This window comes from Ctenopharyngodon idella, chromosome 15 (assembly GCF_019924925.1).
Source record: "Ctenopharyngodon idella isolate HZGC_01 chromosome 15, HZGC01, whole genome shotgun sequence".
NCBI classification, from domain to species: domain Eukaryota; kingdom Metazoa; phylum Chordata; class Actinopteri; order Cypriniformes; family Xenocyprididae; genus Ctenopharyngodon; species Ctenopharyngodon idella.
The window spans coordinates 22,137,668-22,158,564 of record NC_067234.1 but is presented as its reverse complement, the minus strand read 5'-3'; the positions used below and the strand labels follow the sequence as shown (position 1 = coordinate 22,158,564).

The window sequence follows — 20,897 nt, the reverse complement described above, 5'->3', positions numbered from 1 at the left end:
TAAAAATTAGATAGAAAACTAGAAATGTTGACTTTGCAATTAACTGAGAACTTTATGCACTAAAATTACAACTCAAAACAAATTCAAGCTAAATAAAAAAATAACAAAAATGAAAAAACGGAACATATATATATATATATATAAAGCAAATTAATTACATACTATAAACAACACTGATGTGGACATATGGACCTTTTTCTTTTTTATGAACATATTTATCTGAAAACTAAAGTTTACTTCACTCCAGCATGACTTTATTATTAGCATTAATGGTAGCACTTTATTTTACAGTCCTGTTCCCCATGTACATACTATTTATTTATTATAGTAATTACAGTTATGGGTAATAACAAGGTGCTAACACTGAACCTACATCTAAACCTAACCTTAACCTATGTAGTTACCTTATATCATCCAGTACTTTCTTAGGCAAGTACACTGTAAGTACACGTACTATAAAATGAAGTGCAACCGCATGATTATATGAGGTCGTGCACATGAGGCTATTAAATAATACAAAGACAAGGATGTTAATTGTAATACAAAATACAACTGATGGGCACATGCCACTTTTTTTTTACTGGACTTTTCACAATAATTTTATTTGCTCTTTTCACAAAGCATTTATGTAAGCAATATGGTTCGAGAGGCAGTGCTGTATGGTGAATGTCATGGCTGAAGGGCGTTGTTAGGCACGACGCAAAGCTGCAACCCCTTCAGCCGTGACTTATTCACGATACAGCACTAGCCTTGAGTACCTTATTGCTTTTATAAAACGGTTACCACACAATACAAATATTAAAGCCAAAAATATTTATTAATGCAATTTTCATGAAGTAAACTTTCACTAAAGCCTTGCTTCCGCTGAAAAAAATAGTCCCTGACCGTGAACAGCAACATAAGTTACATTATAACGCCATTAGATGGCGGCAAAGACTGTCTTTATGAGTGTGTCTGTCAGTAGCAAAGACTTTTATATTGAAAAGACTGAATTGTTGTGTACACGGAACAAGACGCAACTGACAAATGCTTTGACTAGCATTGTCAGTCAAGGGAAAACCCCTTAACTGTTAAAAGGACAAGATAATACATTGGACATTTAAACATATTTTTTATTATGAACATAGGACTGACCTGAAGGAAAATGCTAAATCTGAATGCAGGTAATAAACTCGCTAACTCATTCTCTTTCTCACAATACTCTTCTACATAATACAGTAAGCTTCAATGAACAATAACAATTGACAACATTCAGTTTACGTTGCTAAGGGTGTTGTGTAGTAATACACAGAACCATTGGGTGAAGCGGTCATAGCCGTGTTTTATCGTGAATCAAGGACAGGAAGTAACCATTTTATAATACAAAATACAACTGATGGGCACATGCCACTTTTACTGGACTTTTCACAATAATTATTTTATTTGCTCTTTTCACAAAGCATTTATATAAGCTATAAAGATACAGTACTATTGCATGTTAACAACTAACAAGGATAATATTTCTCTAAAATGATAAAGCCTTTGCAAGCAAAAGCTTAGCCTACCCACACCCCAGTCTTAATGTGTTTTTTACTAATAAAACACAAATGAAAAGACCTAAAGGTGTATAAAATAAATGGGAACCTATAAGCCAATAAGAAAATTAAAGCTTACAGCTTCATAATTATTAATGCCAATCCAATATAATAGCACAGTTATATATTAAATTTGTGTGATGATGACATCTGTTGCTTCTTCTGCAGCATCTCTCCTCAGTCACAGTGATTTAAGTACTCTGTTTCAGACCGTTCACCTGGAAACAAGATTTAAAAATGATGCAAAAGTGCCAAGACATAAGTGTATAAATAAGTAAGCACTAGTAATTTAGTCTTACTTGTCTGGTAGTAGTCATAAACCTGTATAACTGCTGGCTTGAGGTTTTTAACTGAGAAGATCTGTTTAATACTTAGTGTCTGGCGGAAGCCAATGTTCTTTTGAACCTGTAAAAAATATAAAACAATGCTATGATATGGCACAAGTTTAAAAGTTTACAAGTTTTTTTTTTTTGTCTGTGAGAATAATATTTTTCAAAATGGATTTAATAGTTTATTGTCATTTAATCACAATGGTTTTCATTACATATCATTCCCACCTCTTGTAGATACATAATGACATGATCGTCTTTGGATTCAACACGATGTACTGCTTTCTTTAACTGTGGAAAAATAATTTTTTTAGCACAGACTAAAATATTCTGTATGAATTTGGGGACTCACTCCCATAGACGCTGGCTTACAGTGCCTTACCTTGTCCAGGGAAGAGGGTTCTACTTGGAAACCTGACAAGAGTTTTATATCTACAATGACCATGTTTGAACTTGCTTCTGTCCCGGTATATCTAATTGGAGAAAAAAATGATATAATATAGTAATGCAATAAATGAGTAAAGAATTAAACCCTAACACTGAATGTGTGAATCACAATCTGTCCTTACACAACGCTTATTACAACATCCAAAATTTGTCCAGTCGTTTGATTACATTCTCCCATTGTCCTAGCAACGACGAGTAATGTATTATATTCCATGGGAGTGGGAATATTGTAGAAAAGAGACATCTACAAGAAAGTCACATAACGTTAGAACATCTCAATCTGTTCATAAAGTGTCTTTAATCTGTTTTCACATCGGTTTGGTTTGCTGTATTTCACTAACCTGCACAGACACACAGGTTGAGCCCTTCACTTCAATGCTGTATTTGGCTGGAACGTTCTGCAGCTGCTTCTCCTGGTACAGTAACTTGTTGTCCTGATTGACATCAAAGTGGTGAGTGTCTCCTGCTGACTGTACAGTGACTGTGCTGAAGCCGTCAGAGCTGAACACTTTGGTGGCGTACAAAGACAGAGCCTGAAGAGCCACCACTGTGTCCTGGGAAATAAATGTGTTCAGTACTGTCACTTTTACTCATTCACACCAACACATTCAGCAATAGTGTGTTTGATTTAAGTATTTTGAATAACCTGTGTGGAGGAGAATCCTCCATAGGCATTCTGCTGCTTTACAAGCCAGCTGACAATCCTGTTAGCATAGCCCAGATCAACTGTAGTGACTGAATCTGCAGTGAGAACAGCTAGCAGCATATATGAGCTGATCTCCACTGCCAAAGAATGAGAGTCATCAGCAGATGCAGACTGAGACCAGTGGAGAAGAGACCCTTAAGGACAAAAGACAAATGCGTAACTCAAAGAGCATGACAAAAAACAATAGTACAGTCTTAAAAAACAACAGAAAGTCATCAGAATCAAACCTCTTACCGTCTAAAATAGCAACCTCCGCAAGTTTCTTGAGAAGATACTGTCGAGCGTACTTGTCTCTAGCCAGACTGAAAGTGTAGGCGAGCAGAGCAGTGGTGTAAGTGTTTTGGTCATGACCAAAAAAGCGCTTTAAGCATGACAAGCCTTTGCTCACAGCAGGATCCTATGGCAGAAATAGTGCAGATGACAAATATATAAGACAAAAAAGCCTTAAAAATACTAGTTTGTGCTTTAAAATGTCCATACTGACCGTAACCGATATGTTCAGCTCAAGTAGTGATGCAGTTATATAGGCAGTGATGGTCACACTGTCACTTACACCCCCCTACAACACACATATAAGGGATCTAGTCTGTAAATGTTCAATTTTAAACAAGTATTTTTGGCTTATTACAACAAGAAAAATGAACTTGAGAAGCAAAATTGCATAAGATGTTAAGAAGAATTGTCTTGTATTACTTTTTTTTTTAGATATATTTTTTTATTTCATCATTATTTTAAGCACAATTTTGCTTTGCTTAATGCTAACAATTTACAGATGGAATACGAATGAAAAAATACATGTTTAGATATTTGTAGTGGGAAACAAGAAAAACACTGATTTAGATTTTTTTTTTTTTTTTTTTGCAGAAAACAATACATGTTCTAATATCTACAACCCGAATTCCAGAAATGTTGGGACGTTTTTTTAAATTTGAATAAAATGAAAACTTTCAAATCACATGAGCCAATATTTTATTCACAATAGAACATAGATAACATAACAAATGTTTAAACGGAGACATTTTACATTTTTATCCACTAAATGAGCTAATTTCAAATTTGATGCCTGCTACAGGTCTCAAAAAAAGTTGGGACGGGGGCAACAAATGGCTGAAAAAGCAAAGAAATTTTGAAAAGATTCAGCTTGGAGAACATCTAGCAACTAATTAAGCTAATTGGTATCAGGTCTGTAACATGATTAGCTATAAGAGGCAGAGTCTCTCCAATCTGTGAAAGAGTGTGTAAAAAGATTGCGGAATACTTTAAAAACAGTGTTCCTCAACGTCAAATTGCAAAGGCTTTGCAAATCTCATCATCTACAGTGCATAACATCATCAAAAGATTCAGAAAAACTGGAGAAATCTCTGTGTGTAACGGACAAAGTAGAAGACCATTATTGGATGCCTGTGGTCTTCGGGCCCTCAGATTACACTGCATCACTCATCGGCATGATTGTGTCAATGACTTAATAAATGGGCTCAGGAATAATTCCAGAAACCACTGTCGGTAAACACAATCCGCTGTGCCATCTGCAGATGCCAACTAAAGCTCTATCATGCAAAACGGAAGTCTTATGTGAACAAGGTCCAGAAGTGCCGTCGTGTCCTGTGGGCCAAGGCTCATTTAAAATGGACTGTTTCAAAGTGGAAATGTGGTCTATGGTCAGACGAGTCCAAATTTGACATTCTTGTTGGAAATCACGGACGCCGTGTCCTCCGGGTTAAAGAGGAGGGCATGCCAGCATCTCTTATGGTATGGGTGTGCATAAGTGCATACGGTATTGTTAGCTTGCATGTTTTGGAATGCACTTTGAATGCTGAAAGGTATTTAAAGGTTTTAGAGCAACATAAGCTCCCCTCCAGACGACATCTATTTCAGGGAAGGCCTTGTGTATTTCAGCAGGACAATGCAAAAAAACATACTGCAGCTATTACAACAGCATGGCTTCGTTGTAGAAGAGTTCAGGTGCTGAATTGGCCTGCCTGCAGTCCAGATCTTTCACCTATAGAGAACATTTGGCTCATCATCAAATGAAAAATACATCAAAGATGACCACGAACTCTTCAGCAGCTGGAAACCTATATCAGGCAAGAATGGGACCAAATTCCAACACCAAAACTCCAGAAACGCATAACCTCGATGCCCAGACATCTTCAAACTGTTTTGAAAAGAAGAGGAGATGCATGGTAAACATGCCCCCGTGCCAACTATTTTGAGACCTGTAGCAGGCATCAAATTTGAAATGAGCTCATTTAGTGGATAAAAGTGTAAAAATTCTCAGTTTAAACATTTGTTATGTTATCTATGTTCTATTGTGAATAAAATATTGGCTCATGTGATTTGAAAGTCTTTTAGTTTTCATTTTATTTAAATTGAAAAAACGGCCCAACATTTCTGGAATTCGGATTGTAATTCATGACTGATTTTAGTATTTCTAAAATAATTTGTAATTTTTTACCTTCATTCTGTTATTGAAGAGTTTTCCCTTGCTCTCATAACAACCATCTGGTCTTTGGTGTTGTTCCAGCCATTGCTTTGATTTCTGAAGTTTTTGGGGGTCAATAAAGATGTACTGCTGTGCTTTCCCAAATGTCCTCAGCACAAACGTGGTCAGCCTGTTAGTGGTATTCAGTTGAATACATTTGGTTATCAAGATATTATTACCTAAACAGCTGGTATAGTTTTGTGTAATGGTTAATTTATGTGATAAAAACAGTTCATACCATGTATTTCCTTCTCCGTGACCAAATGTAGTATATGATCCATCTGAGTTCTCATAGTTGAGTTGCCTCTGATATCCTGTTCAAAATTTTTAGTGAGATTATTTTTCTTAAATGTGCTGAAAAAAAAACCCTCCAAAAAAACAAATAGTAGTAGTATGAAATGCCTCTGAATAGTCTCTCACCGGTCTTCAGGAAGTCTGTGGCTCTCTCTCGGATGGCTGAGGTGAGCTGCGCCGTGTTCTCCAGATACTGCATAATGTAAATATTGGGAGAAAGAACAGCCATGTTTTGTTCTCCACAGCCATACGGCATCCGTAATAAGCCATGAAGGTTCTCCAGTGCACGACCCAATATGTCTCCTGCCAGAGAACATGTGATTCATTGTACATTTCTACCTCAGAAATGTTCACAAAACAGTATTGCAGTGAAGTATGATTTCAAATTTACCAAGCACTGAAACAGTAGATCTTGCTGATCCCTCTATCATATTTTTGGGAAACGCCAGCTCTACTTCCTCCGAGAGGTTTTGCCCTGTAGATTGAGGCACAAAACAAATCCATACAGCTGGAAATAAATAATCCATAAAATAAAATAAAATAAAATGAATAATCCATAAAGCCAGAAGCAGATTTCAAGTTAATCTAAATCTTTTTACTTTAAAAACAATGTACGTGACATAAAAGTGCACAGCCATTACCTTTGGGGCAGAGCAGCCAGTTGTGGCTGTTAGTTTTTTCAATTCCTTCAGCCTGGGAGATACAAGTTAATGTTAGCACAATAGCTTTTTATGATCTTTGGCTGCAGCGTAAAATATAAAGGTATAGTTCTAGATACAATATTGTAACTTGCAATAATGCAATGTATTTGCATAATATGGTACATAATATGTTTCTACCCACATTTACACGCAAGCTTCGTGTGACCGTGTCAATACGTCCTCTCTCTGGGACGCTCACAATCTCATTGTCACACACAGTCTGGGACGCCTCTGCCTCTGCACTGACTGTAATATTCAAGACTCCTACAACACAAGACATGTACGTGAAGATACAACAGGCACAAACACTGAGAAACAATGATTCAGACTGGAAAACTCACCAAGAACAGAAGGAGTGAGGATCCATTTAAAGGTTTTTCTTCCATTAGCACATAGACAGGATGAATACTGATCATCAGAGGAGGCTTTGAGAGTGTAGTCTGAGGAAGGAGCTGGAGTCACTTTAACCTGTCAATCAACCACACATGATTAGTGGCATATTTGTTCCTGGACCACAAACCCAGTCATAAGGGTCAATTTTATGAAACTGAGATTTATACATCATATTGGCCGAGATACAACTATTTGAAAATCTGGAATCTGAGGGTGCAAAAAAAAAAAAAAATATTGAGAAAATCACCTTTAAAGTTGTCCAAATTAAGTCCTTAGCAACGCATATCCACTCACAAAAATATTTTATATATATATATTTACGGCAGGAAATTTACAAATTATCTTAATAGAACATGATCTTTACTTAATATCCTAATGTTTTTTGGCATGAAAGAAAAATCGATAATTTCACCCCATACAATGTATTATTGGCTATTGCTACAAATATACCCGTGCGACTTATGACTGGTTTTGCGGTCCAGGGTCACATATTTGATATGATTTGATAAGACAGTGTGAAATCTCACCATGATGCACTTGGACAAATAGTTGAAGACAGTGGCCTTCAGCTCAAAGATCTCCCCACGGATGATGGAGTAAGGCAGAGAGAGCTCCAGGAAGAATGGCTGAAAAACTGTCAGCTGAGCAGGAGGAGCCAGACCCAGACCTTCGGAGGACAGACAAAAGGCCTCCGTCTCCCAAGATGTGATGGTGTCAGGAACCGTGACAGGAACCTGAGCTGATCCAGAGGCCCTGAAGAGAAATTTGTGTTTATTATCATGACACCACAAGAGTGCCAAAAATATTTGCAAGGGGGCAGGCAGCACCTTCAGACTTTTTAACCCATCATTCACTCACCCAACTTCAACAAGTTCCCAAATCCAAGTTTCTGGGAAGAATGTGCGAATTGTTTCTACTCCATGACGAACAACTGACAAAAAAAAGAAGGAAAACCTGAACCACCCTATATTGTGCTATAAAATAACAATACCAGTATATAGGGCTGCCTTCATTTTTGCTTTTCAGTCTTTTTCAAACTTAAAGCGTCTCATTTGTTGACAAAATATTTATAAACTATTACAAGATGGTAGATGCATGTTGACACATTTGTCTTCAAATGCATGTCATGAGCAGCACAAACTCACAACTCTTGCAGAGATAGAGTTTGTGTGGAGCAGCATTTACTGCAAACCAAGCTACTCTGAGACATTGAAAACATTGAATAATGGGCTGCACGCATGTAAAATGAAAACAGTGTCACTCAGCGAGCAAGACTATGTATTTAAGTAATACATTGGTGCAGGGATGTCATCAAAACCCGGAAGACTAATTCGCCAGTGGTTCCCTTGAGATTTTCCGATGGGCTTTTATATGGGATTTTTCTGTGGTAAACATACATTGACGATACTTACGTTTTGCTCTACGATGTAAATTACACATACTCACACCCCAAACATTCTTATTTAGTTACTTTTTAGAAACACATTTTTTAAAATAAATATAAATGCTTCAAAATATGCTTTATTTATATATGTTTTTCGATATGGGTGTGTACTTTGCGTTGTAAAACAAAACATCAACTTATGTTTACCACATGTTTAGGAAAATCTTGAGGGAACCACTGGCAAATTATTAAGGCAAGCATTTTGCAATTTCAATAATTGTTTAAAGTCCCCCTGAAATCAAAATGTAAGTTTTTTAGCTTTTAGTATGAATATGTTAGCCTTAATGTTATGAATAAGCTGGTATGTTCCAAAACAATGACAAAATTCGCATTTAGGAGATATAATCATTCAAAACCTACAGTCTCTCACTTCCGCTAAAATGGAACACGGATTTTCATGACATCACATGGCACTTCAGTTTCTCATCAAATCTTCTGTCCAATCAAATGCTGTCTAGAATCTGAAGTCCCGCCCCCTCCTACACTATCAACAGAAACTGAAGCTGCGGCTGAAATCGGTCATTTGTTCACACATTTACTAGTTTCTACATGGCGAATGGCACATAGTGCACTATATAGAGAATAGGGAATGATTCAGACGGTGTAAATATGCTTTCCATTGACGCGAATGAAGTCAGTTTCGCGTTAGTATAAGGTGAACCGCCGCAGTCTGTTCTGGCCCAGGGACACGAGAGCACAGAGCGGATCATATCCACGAGTCGGCCCAGACCACGAAAGGTACCGGACCCATTTAAATTCTGCACAGAATGCTGTATGTTAAAGTGATATAGAGGAGATTAGGAGGATAAACGGTTAGATATTAAAAGGAAACAGATGTTTTACTGAGTTTAACGGCTCTGGCCGAGGTGTGATATAAACGAAACGCTATTGGCTATTTTAAAAAAAGGGGGCGGGGCTTTTCAATATATCGCCGTTTTTCTGTTTCAGTTGAAATTACGTCAACACATTGAATAATGCTGCGCGTTCCAAGACACTTCAGCGGGCCTTTAAGGTAATTTCGAGATTCATATGGGTCATACTCACATCCCTCAATTCGTAAGCCTTCTTCCACTGGACCCGGAACTTTAGCTCTATCGTCAATTATTAGGCCAACACCCATCCCTGGGTGTAAACCAAAGTGACCATATTCTGGAATTCAGCAGAACATTTACTATCACAGTTTATTTTTACAACATGTCCAAAGTGTATATTTAATATATAGAGAGAGATAATAAACAGATGTCTTACCACCACCATGCACTCTAAGATATAATGCATCTCTGAATAAAATACAAGATGGCATTTTAATAATCAAATTTGTTGCCACTTTCAATCCCATGTCCTTGTCCAGATGACAATGCAAAAAGGGAAGAAACAAAATCTGTTACTTAAAAAGTATTTCAGCTGCAACTAACTGCATTTTTTTGTCCCAAAACATTAATCAAAATAAACCTTTCAAATCACACACAAACCTTAAACCCAAACAATTTTAAATACTTACCCGGAAAACCTCATAGACAGCATTTTCTTTACTCTGTAAAGAGTAAGGGATAAATGGAGAGTAGGACTGTATACTTGGTCTAGCAGACTGAGGACTTCTTGTGGATCTGATATTAAAGCATTCCTCTTGATCTTCAATGTCAAATGAAAAAAAACTGTCTGCAGGCAACATGCTGAAAACCTGCAGAAGGATGAAATAAATACAGTAATTTGGAAAAATGACACTGAAGAAATTGAAGACGGGTCTGAAACATATATTACTTTGTCAATGTCAAGGCGTTTATTTTTCTCCAGGATCAGGACGCTTTGATCTACAGCACTGAGGCCGCACAGTGAACCAGGCAGAGCTGAGAGCTGGAGAATGTTTTCTTCACCTGGAACAGCCGTAGTAGGAGAAAACTGCAGAGACACCTGTGACATACAGTGGTCCAATCTTTAATTTCAAAATAAAAGTATTTCAACCAATTATTACTAATCACTATCTTTTATTACACTGCTATCAGTGATGCATCTGATATGGCATTCAGTGGTCTCATATTTCCTAATATTTAAGAATATGTATATAACTGCTTATCATATAGTGCTTAATAAAACAAATAGGACTTAATGTACTTTCTTTCACTTGATAAACTGTTTATGATAACCATCATCATGATAATACAACTAATTGAAAATCACTATTAATATTACTGTAAGCTCATTTGTATGGTTGCTGATTGTTTCATACACTGTAATGGACAAGCAGAATATAATAAAATTATAGAAGTATTTCAACATTTCATGCCCATACATATATATTTCATTGGTGAGTAGCTGTGCAATAACTGGTATAATGTACAGTTGCCTGGTCATTATAATCAAATAATCCTGAGCAGAGCAGAGACTGTACATCATCTCTTACATATATGCAATCACCATATTGTTATGAACTCAGCGAGCACACCTTGTTTTCAAGACATTTTTCAATTTGAAATGTTCTGGAAACAGCTAGTACAGTCTCACTGGGTGGCACACAGTACGCAAGAAACTCCATCTTAGGAGACATCTTGGGGTGAACAAGGACTTTGAACATCACTTCTCCCTCCACCACTCCATCAGCACCTTTTACTTCAACGTTCTCATACCCATGGTGGACTATCTCTTTTCTGGATAAAACCTGAAAAAAAAGAAAAGAAAAAAGAGTGAACAAAACTGTATGGAGAAAAAAAATGTCTGTGATGTGTTTTGCTTCATCTCTGCACCCACCAAATAGACTATGGTAACATAACCACTTTCAACAGTCTCTCCAGCAATAGTGTACTGAACGGTTACTGGAATCTCCATATCACACTTTAGAGGTTCCTCTAGATCCTTTATAGTCAGTTGACTAATTTTTGTTGGGTTTCCTTTGGGTTTTATTTGCAGAGTTTTGTACACAGATTCAAAATGAAATGGACGAACAAACTGATTGTCTGGTGAAGGAAATGCCTGTCAAAAAAAGAAATCAAAGAACACATGGTTAGAGAAACCAGCTGCAACTGACTAAAATGCAGACATGATCGAATGTGATACCCAATTACCACAAATTCTTAATGGGTTAGTTCACCCAAAAATGAAAATTCTGTTATTAATTACTCACCCTCATGTCGTTCCACACCTGTAAGACCTTTGTTCATCTTTGGAACACAAATAATATTTTTTTTTTTCACAAAAGATATTTTTGATAAAATCAGAAGGCTCAGTGAGGCTTTCATTGCCAACAAGTTTATTTACACTTTCAGATGCCCAAAAAGCTACTAAAGACATATTTAAAACAGTTCATGTGACTACAGTGGTTCAACACTATGTTATGAAGCAACGAGAATACTTTTTATGCGCCAAAAAACCCCCCCAAAATAACGACTTTATTCAACAATATCTAGTGATGTGCTATTTTAAAACACTGCTTCATGAAGCTTTGAAGCTTTACAAATCTTTTGTTTCGAATCAGTGGTTTGGAGCGCGTATCAAACTGCCAAAGTGGTCTTACGGGTGGTCACTTTTTGGGTGAACTAACCCTTTAAACGAAGCATTTATTTCAGGGGTACAATGCTTAGATTCATGTATAAGTTGTTTTGAATGGAAAGCATCTGCAAAGCAGCACAGAACTAACATACACACACATATAAATAAAAAGCTCACCGATACAGAAAGAGGTGCACTTGCAGTGGACGTATCAATGGTGAAATTGGCCATGCCACTGATGTCTGTAATGAGTTCTTGCTGCTGAGGTGTGATGGTGCTGTGTTGAACGGTGTGATGAACAGCAATCTTAAAGTTAGAAACTGGGGTCCCATCGGAGAACTCAACTTTAACCTGGTGGAAAAAGAAATTCATCAAGGACATACAGTACAGTACTCAATAAAAAAGCAAACGATAATAGTCCAAATATTTAGAAACAATAATAATTAAAGCTGCAAGCCCTCGCACCTGTGCCACCACCACCCGGTGGCTTTAGGAAAACAGAGCATGGCGGGCAATATGCATTTAAATATATAAATATAAGAGGACTACTTCAGTCATATGTATTTGCCATACTTCCTGCTACCAGCTGGTGGCGCTATGACTATAACTAAATTTTGGCATGTAGATGTCTTCAGGCCAGGGCACTTATTAAACGTGAAGTTTAAGGCAGATTGGACATTGTATGCTCTAGTTACAACAGCTTCCTGTTTCATGACGATAATAGCATGCTTTAGCACTCAGCTAAGTGTTGCTAGCATGTTTTAGAATGTTTGTAGCATGTTTAGCACTCGATTGCATATTTTAGTATGTTGCTATTAGTGCATCAAAGTGTTAAACACGTCACTTCCTGTTGCCAGTGGGTGGCACTATTACTATAACTGAATATTGTCATGTAGATGTGTTCAGGGCAGGACTCTTCTCAAACGTTAAGTTTGGGGCAGATTGGACATTGTATGCCTGACTTCCAAACAACAACTTCCTGTTTCGTGGCGTTAATTGCATCCATTAGCACTTAGCCAAGTGTTGCATGATTTAATGTGTTTCTAGCATGTTTGGTACTTCATGGCATATTTAAATGTGTTTCAGGGAGTGAATTACAGTGTAAAGCATGCTATTTCCTGTTGCCAACAGGTGGTGCTATGACTAACTGAATACTTGCATATAGATGTTTGCAATTTAATGTTGCATAGGCAGAGATTGTATCCACCTTATTCCTGACTAGCCTACTGCGTTTCGAATTATGGGTTGCACTTCCGGTTTGGGGAACTTCCATTTAAAAAGACTGAAACGAATCGTTTCAAATCATAAGGTTGCCCTACGAATAAAGCTTATCCGTCAGTTTGGCTGAATGAGCTGTCAATTTTTCTTTCATGTTTTATTTTCAGACATCATGAGAATAACGTAAGGCTTGGTATTTTAATGTAACATGTTATAACAAGAATATCTATGGCAAGAGCTCTTTTCAGTTGCTGCTTTCTATCCTCGTGATTATTTTCTTTTGTCCCTTTGCATACCACTGTAACAGTATGAAAAAGGACAACATATACTGCACATTTGTGGTCTGTTCTCCCAATATAATTTATGATATATCCCATTAATAGTTCACTGGAATGCACGAAGAATCTCTCATTTTTCTCCTCAAAGCCTCACGTCTCTTTCCAGGTTTGTTTTCACAGGTAAATACAATTTATTATTTGTAAAAATGATGGAAATCACTTTGAAATAGTATCACGCAATGCTGAAGTTCATGAACATTTTTTTATTAAGGCAACATATATTATATAATACGGATATATATCACTATAGTTGTATTTAACCCGTCCGTTATGGCCTGTTGAAAGTACCTTGTTGATGTTTTTACACTATTAAATGTCCTTTTAATGTTTATTGGTTGAAGGGTGAGTAGAATAATGTCATCTCATTGTACCCAGTTTTTAAAAAAAAAACGTATAATTGCGTTCATAGAGCGAGTCTTTCACTGACTGTTTACAGCTTAACGGAAGTTACACCCATAATTCGCGCAAAGCGTCATGGAGCGTGGGAATAAGGTGGATAAAATAGGGAGATAAGAGGGTCTGTATCTCTTACCATTGGAGAAAGCGTAACGGCTAACTTAATCACGTGCGGCACCTCTCAGCCTATCGTGTAATGGCAGTGACATCAGTCGCAACATTCCCTAGTCTGCCTTCTCTTAAAAAAATACATTTTTATCAAGCTAAAATATACATATAGTTCTGAAAGAAAGTATTGTTTAGTGTAAAACATGCTGAAGATTAGCAAACAGGCTGTCGATTAATTAAATGATTAGCTAGTTCCCCACAAAAGCTGTTGAATCAGCATAGTAAAGTCTCTCATCCATTGAGATCCATTCAAAAAACAGCCTCTGGTCTCCGTCCCTGCGTACTGCCGGGGGTGGAGCGTTAGCATTAGCCGTTACGCTTTTTTGGCTAAAGGTTGCAGGCTTGCCTTCCAGTGGCTTTGGCAAAGGCCTTTAGATTAGACCAGTGTTTCTCAAAGTGTGGGGCGCGCCCCACTGGTGGGGAATAGAGACATGACAAGTGGGGCGCGACAAACGAGAGGAAATTTGGTCATTTTTCCAGTAGCCCCTCACTGCAGAACAGGGGGCAGAAAAACATAAAAAATCAGGAAAAACATATTTAAATCAGTTCATGTGAGTACAGTGGTTCAATGAATCAGCGTGTCGAATCATGATTCGGATCGCGTGTCAAACCGCCAAACTGCTGAAATCACGCGACTTTGGCGCTCCGAACTGCGGATTCGACACGCTGATTCATTATGCTCCGAAGCTTCCTGAAGCAGTGTTTTGAAATCGGCCATCACTAAATAAGTCGTTTTTTTTTTCGTCGCTTTATAATATTATTATTGAACCACTGTACTCACATGAACTGATTTAAATATGTTTTTAGTACCTTTATGGATCTTGAGAGAGGAAATGTCATTGCTCCCTATGTAGGTCTCACGGAGCCATTGGATTTCAACAAAAATATCTTAATTTGTGTTCCGAAGATCAACGAAGGTCTTACAGGTGTAAAACGGCACGAGGGTGAGTAATTATTGACAGAATTTTCATTTTTGGGTGAACTAACCCATTAACTGCCAGATTCAAACTGTGCTTTCGCGCTTTGGCTGGTGCTGAGCCAGAGACGGACTCGCTCAGCAGCGCTTGTCATTTATCACAACTATGCAGTGTTTTCAACAACATAATGTTTATTTTAAGTTTCAGACATTTAAATATTAATAAGTACTAGTAAAACAATACATTTAGAGTTTGTAAAGTACACGCTGATGTCTATGGAAGCAGCAATATCAATCAATTCTATAATTTGCCGACGTGTTTTATTCATATCAGATACACATAGTGTAAGTAACTATAAAGTTTACTATTTTCTCCCAGATCACCGGCCACTTACTTACATGAATTTCGGGAGAAATTGATGAATTCACGTGCTGTAACTGACAGGACTCTCTGACCTGCTGCGCAAACAAGCATGGCGGCGCCCATCTCGCGTTATAGATCAAGATAATTTATTAACGTTTTTAAACGACAAAACACACTCACTTACACATATTTGAGAATCGGAATATCAGATAGTTGATGACATGGTAAGCAAGTTTGTGAATATTTTGAATAAAAAAGGAGAAACGAAATAAAAGCGTTACATCTGTTAAGCATGACGCGTCGCCATGGAAACAATAAGGGGAAACGTTCTAAAATAATGGTCGTGTAAAAAAACTCAGCTAGAATAATATTTAATTTATAATTTATGTATAATAAATTATAATGCAAAGTGATAATATAATTGCACTTTTATTTTCTCTATTTGAACGTTTTTATTGCTGTTATTTGATGTTGTGTTTTTAAATTGTGATGTTAATAAAATAAATGTTAATACATTTTAACAGTTAAACTTAAAGCCTAGTTTATTATCATTTTGTTGGGGCGACTGGGGACAGGTGGGGCTAGGAACCCTTCCCCACCTCCAAAGTGGGGAATGGCAGAAAAAGTTTGAGAAACACTGGATTAGACTGACCAAATATGATGTTTATCTGATAAAATCTCTTGGAGGAGTTTGTTAAAGTACAACGTCTGGAAATGGCAAAAACTGCAAAAAAGTTGCAGAGAAAAATCGGTGCTCGGGCCCTAATAACTAATTCCATGGCATCTTCACAAATTTATGCTGTTAAACCAACTTAAATTTTATAAATTAATATTAATGATAGCATGGATATGCATGTGCATATACACCCATAACAACCACCCATTTTATTAAAATGCAGTAATATTTTATTTAACTAATAAAATACAAACAGTCATGTTAAATTATGATTAAACTGAATTAAATAGTGTACCTTTGCCTGTATTACTGATCCATCCTCAAAGAACTCTGGTAGCTCAATAAATTTTAAGCTACCAACATTATAGGACAACAACACATCTTCAGTCCTTTCCATTGAGATGTCTGAAAAACAAAAAGGTGAAATCTTTGGCACAAACCATCAAGTAAGCACAATTAGATCTTGATTTGTCAGCGTATTGGCCAATTTTGTTTTCATGTCTGTTACAGTACACACCTGTCCCCTCCTCAGTTACTGATGCAGTGAACGTAAGAAACTGTGGCAAGTTATACATATAATTTTCTGATTTTCTGACAAAGACTGACATGGGGAACGTCTGAGAGACACACCCGGTCTCATTCAGCTAGAAAAAATAATGATTTTATCCAGAAACAATTAATAGAAGTTATTTTTATTTTTATTTTATTTTAATGGAATATTTAGCCATACTTACTATTGCTGAACTATTAACACAGCTTGGAGTCTTATACTGAGAGTTATAGTTGTAGTAAAAGAAGTCTAGCCAGGGACTGCAGAGTTCCATCTTCACACTACCCGCAACAGGCCGTCCATGGGTATATCTGGTGAAGACATAACCAATCAGTTAATCAATCATTCTGCTTAACGTATTCATGTTTAATGTTAATGTCAGGTGTTCAAATTGTCTCACCTCCCACATACCCTCAGGTTTACTTCCTGTTTATTCGCTTTCACTGTCTTTGCCTTTTCTAATATAACTTCGAATTTCGGTAGAACTGAACCACAAAGGAAATAGTGATGTTAGCAGTTTCTTTTTTGCAAATGAAAAACAAAACAAACAAGAAAATCAAGAAAAATGACTCATGGTAATAAAAATAAAGGTTCTTTATTGGCATCTATGGTTCCATGAAGAACCTTTAACCTATCCATTGAACCTTTCCATTGCATAAAAGGTTCTTTAGAGTGGAAAAGGGTTCTTCAGATTATTAAATAGTTTGAGAAAGGGATAGCTATAGTTGTGGTCAGAATTATTGGCACCCTTGATAAATATGATCAAAGATGACTGTAAAAATAAACCTGCATTGTTTATCCTTTTGATCTTTAATTCATAAAATTAGCAAAAATCTAACCTTTCACTGAAGGAAAAGAATTGAAAGTGGGTGAAAATCACATTATGAAATAATTTTTTTCTCCAAAACACGTTGGCCACAATTATCGGCACCCTTTAATTCAATACTTTTTGCAACCACCTTTTGCCAAGATAACAGCTCTGAGTCTTCTTCTATAATGCCTGATGACTTTGGAGAACACCTGACAAGAGATCAGAGACCATTTCTCCATACAGAATCTCTCCAGGTCCTTCAGATTCCCAGTTGGTGCTTCTTCTCTTCAGTTCACTCATTTTCTTTAGGGTTCAGGTCAGGGGACTGGGATGACCATAACAGAAGCTTCATTTTGTGCTCAGTGACACATTTTTGTGTTGGTTTTGATGTTTGTTTTGGATCATTGTCCTGATGGAAGATCCAACCATGGCCCATGATTGGATTTCTAGCAGAAGCAGTCAGGTTTTGATTTTTATCTGTTGGTATTTGATAGAATCCATGATACCATGTATCTGAACAAGATGTCCAGGACCTCCAGCAGAAAAATAGGCCCACAACATTAAAGATCCAGCAGTATATTTAACCGTGGGCATGGGGTACTTTTTATCCATGTGTGCACCAAACCCATCTGGTGGGTTTGCTGCCAAAAAGCTCTTTTTTTAGTTTCATCCGACCATAGAAGCCGGTCCCGTTTGAAGTTCCAGTCTTGTCTAACAACTGAATATGCTGGAGATTGTTTCTGGATGAGAGCAGAGGATTTTTCTTGAAACCCTCCTGAACAACTTGTGGGGATGTAGGTGCTGTTTGATAATTTTTTTTAGGCTTTCTGAGACTCAAGATTCAACTAATCTCTGCAATTCTCCAGCTGTGATCCTTGGAGAGTCTTTGGCCACTCAAACTCTCCTCCTCACCACGCATTAGGATGATATAGACTCCTGTCCTCTTCCAGGCAGATTTGTAACATCTTTAGTTGATTAGAACTTCTTAATTATTGCCCTGATGGTGGAAATGGGGATTTTCAATGCTTTAGCTATTTTCTTACAGCCACTTTCTATTTTGTGAAGCTCAACAATCTTTTGCTGCACAGCAGAACTATATTCTTTGGTTTTACTCATTGTGATGAATGATTAACGGAATTTGGCCTTTGTGTTTCCTCATGTTTATACTCCTGTGGAACAGGAAGTCATGGCTGGACAATTTCATGTTCATGATCACCCTGGTGTGCTAAAAAATGTAAAAATGAATGGGAATATACTTCAGAGATATTTTACTCATAAAAAATTCTAGGGGTGCCAATAATTGTGGCCAACGTGTTTTGGAGAAAAACATTTATTTCATAATGTGATTTTCTAACCACTTTAAATTTTTTTCCTCAATGAAAGGTTAGATTTTTGCTTATTTTATGAATTAAAGATCAAAAGTATAAACAATGCAGATTTATTTTTATAGTCATCTTTGATCATATTTACCAAGGGTGCCAATAATTCTGACCACAACTGTATACTGAATTGCTACAACAGAAACTAGCCCCTAACCCACACCCTGACAGACAGCTTTCGTGACCAATGATAAAGACCTTTTGGCATGCCCCAACCTTTTATCACAGCTCCTTACTCCAACCTGCAGATACCCACACTTGAATTGTTCTTCACACTAACTCTTAAAAACAGCTAACTGAAAGGTTCTTTTGGGAACCCAAAATGGTTCTTCTATGGCACTGCTGTGAAAACCCCCTTTCTTTTTAAGGGCGCACTCTAAAAAGTATGGCAGTACTCACCATACTTTTCAACCTGAAAATTTTCTTTAATTGTTGTTTTGCTGGTCTCAACAGACAGCTCATATAAACCAACAGAAGCCTCTGGATTCAGCACATGAGAAAGTTGCAGAATCTTGCCATGGGTGGATGTGGCATTAATCCATTGATTGATTCTGTTTCTTCGATTGTCCTGTTTTTATGAGAAGGCACTGACATAGCAATAACAGGAAAATGTATGCACAAAAATTGTGTTAATGCAAGGGGGAAAAAAAGAAATGTTTACCTGCACTGTTATGAGTTTGTACTGTGGGTGTAAACAGATAACAGTAGTTCAGGTTTGTATAACACCATGAAAACACTGGTTAGAAATAATTGGATTTTAACCTGTACTTCTGTTTACTCTGAGGTACAAGTCCACACTTTAAATATATTTGCGTAAATATTTATGTGCATACATGACCAATAAGGTCGGCTGAAATCTGAACCAAGGTCATGCCTTCTTTACTCACAATCAAAATTCTAATATTAAATTTTGATTGCAAAAATTAAATTGCAACCTACTGTTTCATCAACTGGTTTTAAGTTTTGGTCCACTGTGAAAATCCTGAATTGGACTGTAAAATTAAGGAAGACATAAAACATATTAAGATCTGCATAAAAGCAGCTTGCGAACACTGCAAATAAATGTAGAGCAAAAATACCTGTTTGTCCAGGATTGTATATTTGTTTATCTGTTAGAATTATTGTCACTGGATTATAAGACACAAATTTGACTTTTCTTTTTTCAATCAGATGAGTTTTTTTCCCTTGAGCTTCCACTTGGATCACTTGCACCGAATTAGATTCAGGAGCCTGTTGAACACATTGCATTACAAATCTTTTCTAGAGAGCAAGTATTCTGAACTTAAACCTGAAAATATTCTTTAATTGTTGTTTTTGGAAGTCTTGATAGCTCATATTCTATTCTATATTACAAATGAAAAAAAATTACTGTTGACATTCATGATTTGTTTTATATTAACAAATACATTTTTTTTTTTTTAAATCAAAATATTCTTTTAAGATGATGGATATGCTGTTGTAAACAACTCCAGTAGATCAATGAGTGAATAATGTAATGTTCATGACAGGCCTGAAAGTCAAGGCAGCGGTGGAATTCCTTCTCAGTTCTCTCCTGTAGAAGGGTTCTCTTCTGGCTATTGTCAACTAGAGAAATGGTCAGCTGCAGATTTTCTTCTGGATTTTGAAGGCTCACGCATAGTTTAGCCTCTGAGCCTGATCTTATAATGCCTGGAAATATCACCATGAACAACCTGCAAGAAGAAATAGTATGAGCTTAATAACCCCCTTTTTATGCATCAACGGGCAAACTAATGATTTTACGTTACTCTGAGATAAGAGAACACATACAAACACACATGAAAGGACTTTCAAATACAAACTACATAAAAAAAGGTTCTAACACTTACGGCTCAGAAGTTCCTTGATAGACACAAAGCAATAAAATGCAAGTTATTAATATTCCTCTTTTGTTTGACACAAGAAAAAAAGTCATTGTAAAGGGATGAGAAGACTGTTTACAGGAAGCATCAAGCAATGTCTAAACCTTTTCCAAACACAGTTTTTGTTTGACTGGACATGGTATGGGGCAATGCAGGACAGCAGGATTAATTATTAAACAACAACAACTAACTTTTCTGATGCTTTGATAAAGGACAATTCAAAATTACATTTTATAAGTTATTATATAGATGGTTTCCATTTAACAATTCTATTTTTTTTCACCAATCAAGAAGCTTAGTCTCAATATGCATTCATTAACAAAGAGGTTTTGAAACTAATGACATGCA

General features: G+C 36.7%; 1 protein-coding gene across 1 annotated transcript; it reads right to left on the bottom strand.

Moving 5' to 3' along the window:
• Positions 1-1,091: 1,091 nt before the first annotated feature.
• LOC127495974 (alpha-2-macroglobulin) lies at positions 1,092-20,685 on the bottom strand. Its single transcript, XM_051863468.1, has 35 exons — positions 20,517-20,685; positions 20,180-20,360; positions 19,749-19,899; positions 19,609-19,661; positions 19,331-19,351; positions 19,069-19,237; positions 16,880-16,964; positions 16,664-16,790; positions 16,447-16,573; positions 16,225-16,334; positions 12,031-12,204; positions 11,116-11,337; positions 10,814-11,026; positions 10,132-10,281; positions 9,872-10,051; positions 9,619-9,712; positions 9,415-9,519; positions 7,785-7,857; positions 7,454-7,679; positions 6,875-7,001; positions 6,676-6,797; positions 6,474-6,525; positions 6,224-6,307; positions 5,959-6,135; positions 5,777-5,852; positions 5,512-5,668; positions 3,541-3,615; positions 3,291-3,453; positions 2,997-3,190; positions 2,692-2,904; positions 2,473-2,594; positions 2,286-2,376; positions 2,132-2,194; positions 1,874-1,979; positions 1,092-1,792 (listed from the first exon to the last, which is right to left on the bottom strand). Exons 1-35 carry the CDS (start codon positions 20,600-20,602, stop codon positions 1,752-1,754), a joined length of 4,410 nt encoding a protein of 1,469 aa, XP_051719428.1. The 5' UTR covers positions 20,603-20,685; the 3' UTR covers positions 1,092-1,751.
• Positions 20,686-20,897: the final 212 nt, after the last annotated feature.

Bases quoted from the DNA above. Each gene is read 5' to 3' on its own strand.
- LOC127495974 (XM_051863468.1), bottom strand. From the start codon at position 20,602: ATGACTTTTTTTCTTGTGTCAAACAAAAGAGGAATATTAATAACTTGC. The intron at 12,205-16,224 runs GTACACTATTTA...TTTTTCCACCAG, and splicing joins GATCAGTAATACAGGCAAAG to GTTAAAGTTGAGTTCTCCGA. The intron at 9,520-9,618 runs GTAAGACATCTG...GCTGAATTCCAG, and splicing joins TCTTAGAGTGCATGGTGGTG to AATATGGTCACTTTGGTTTA.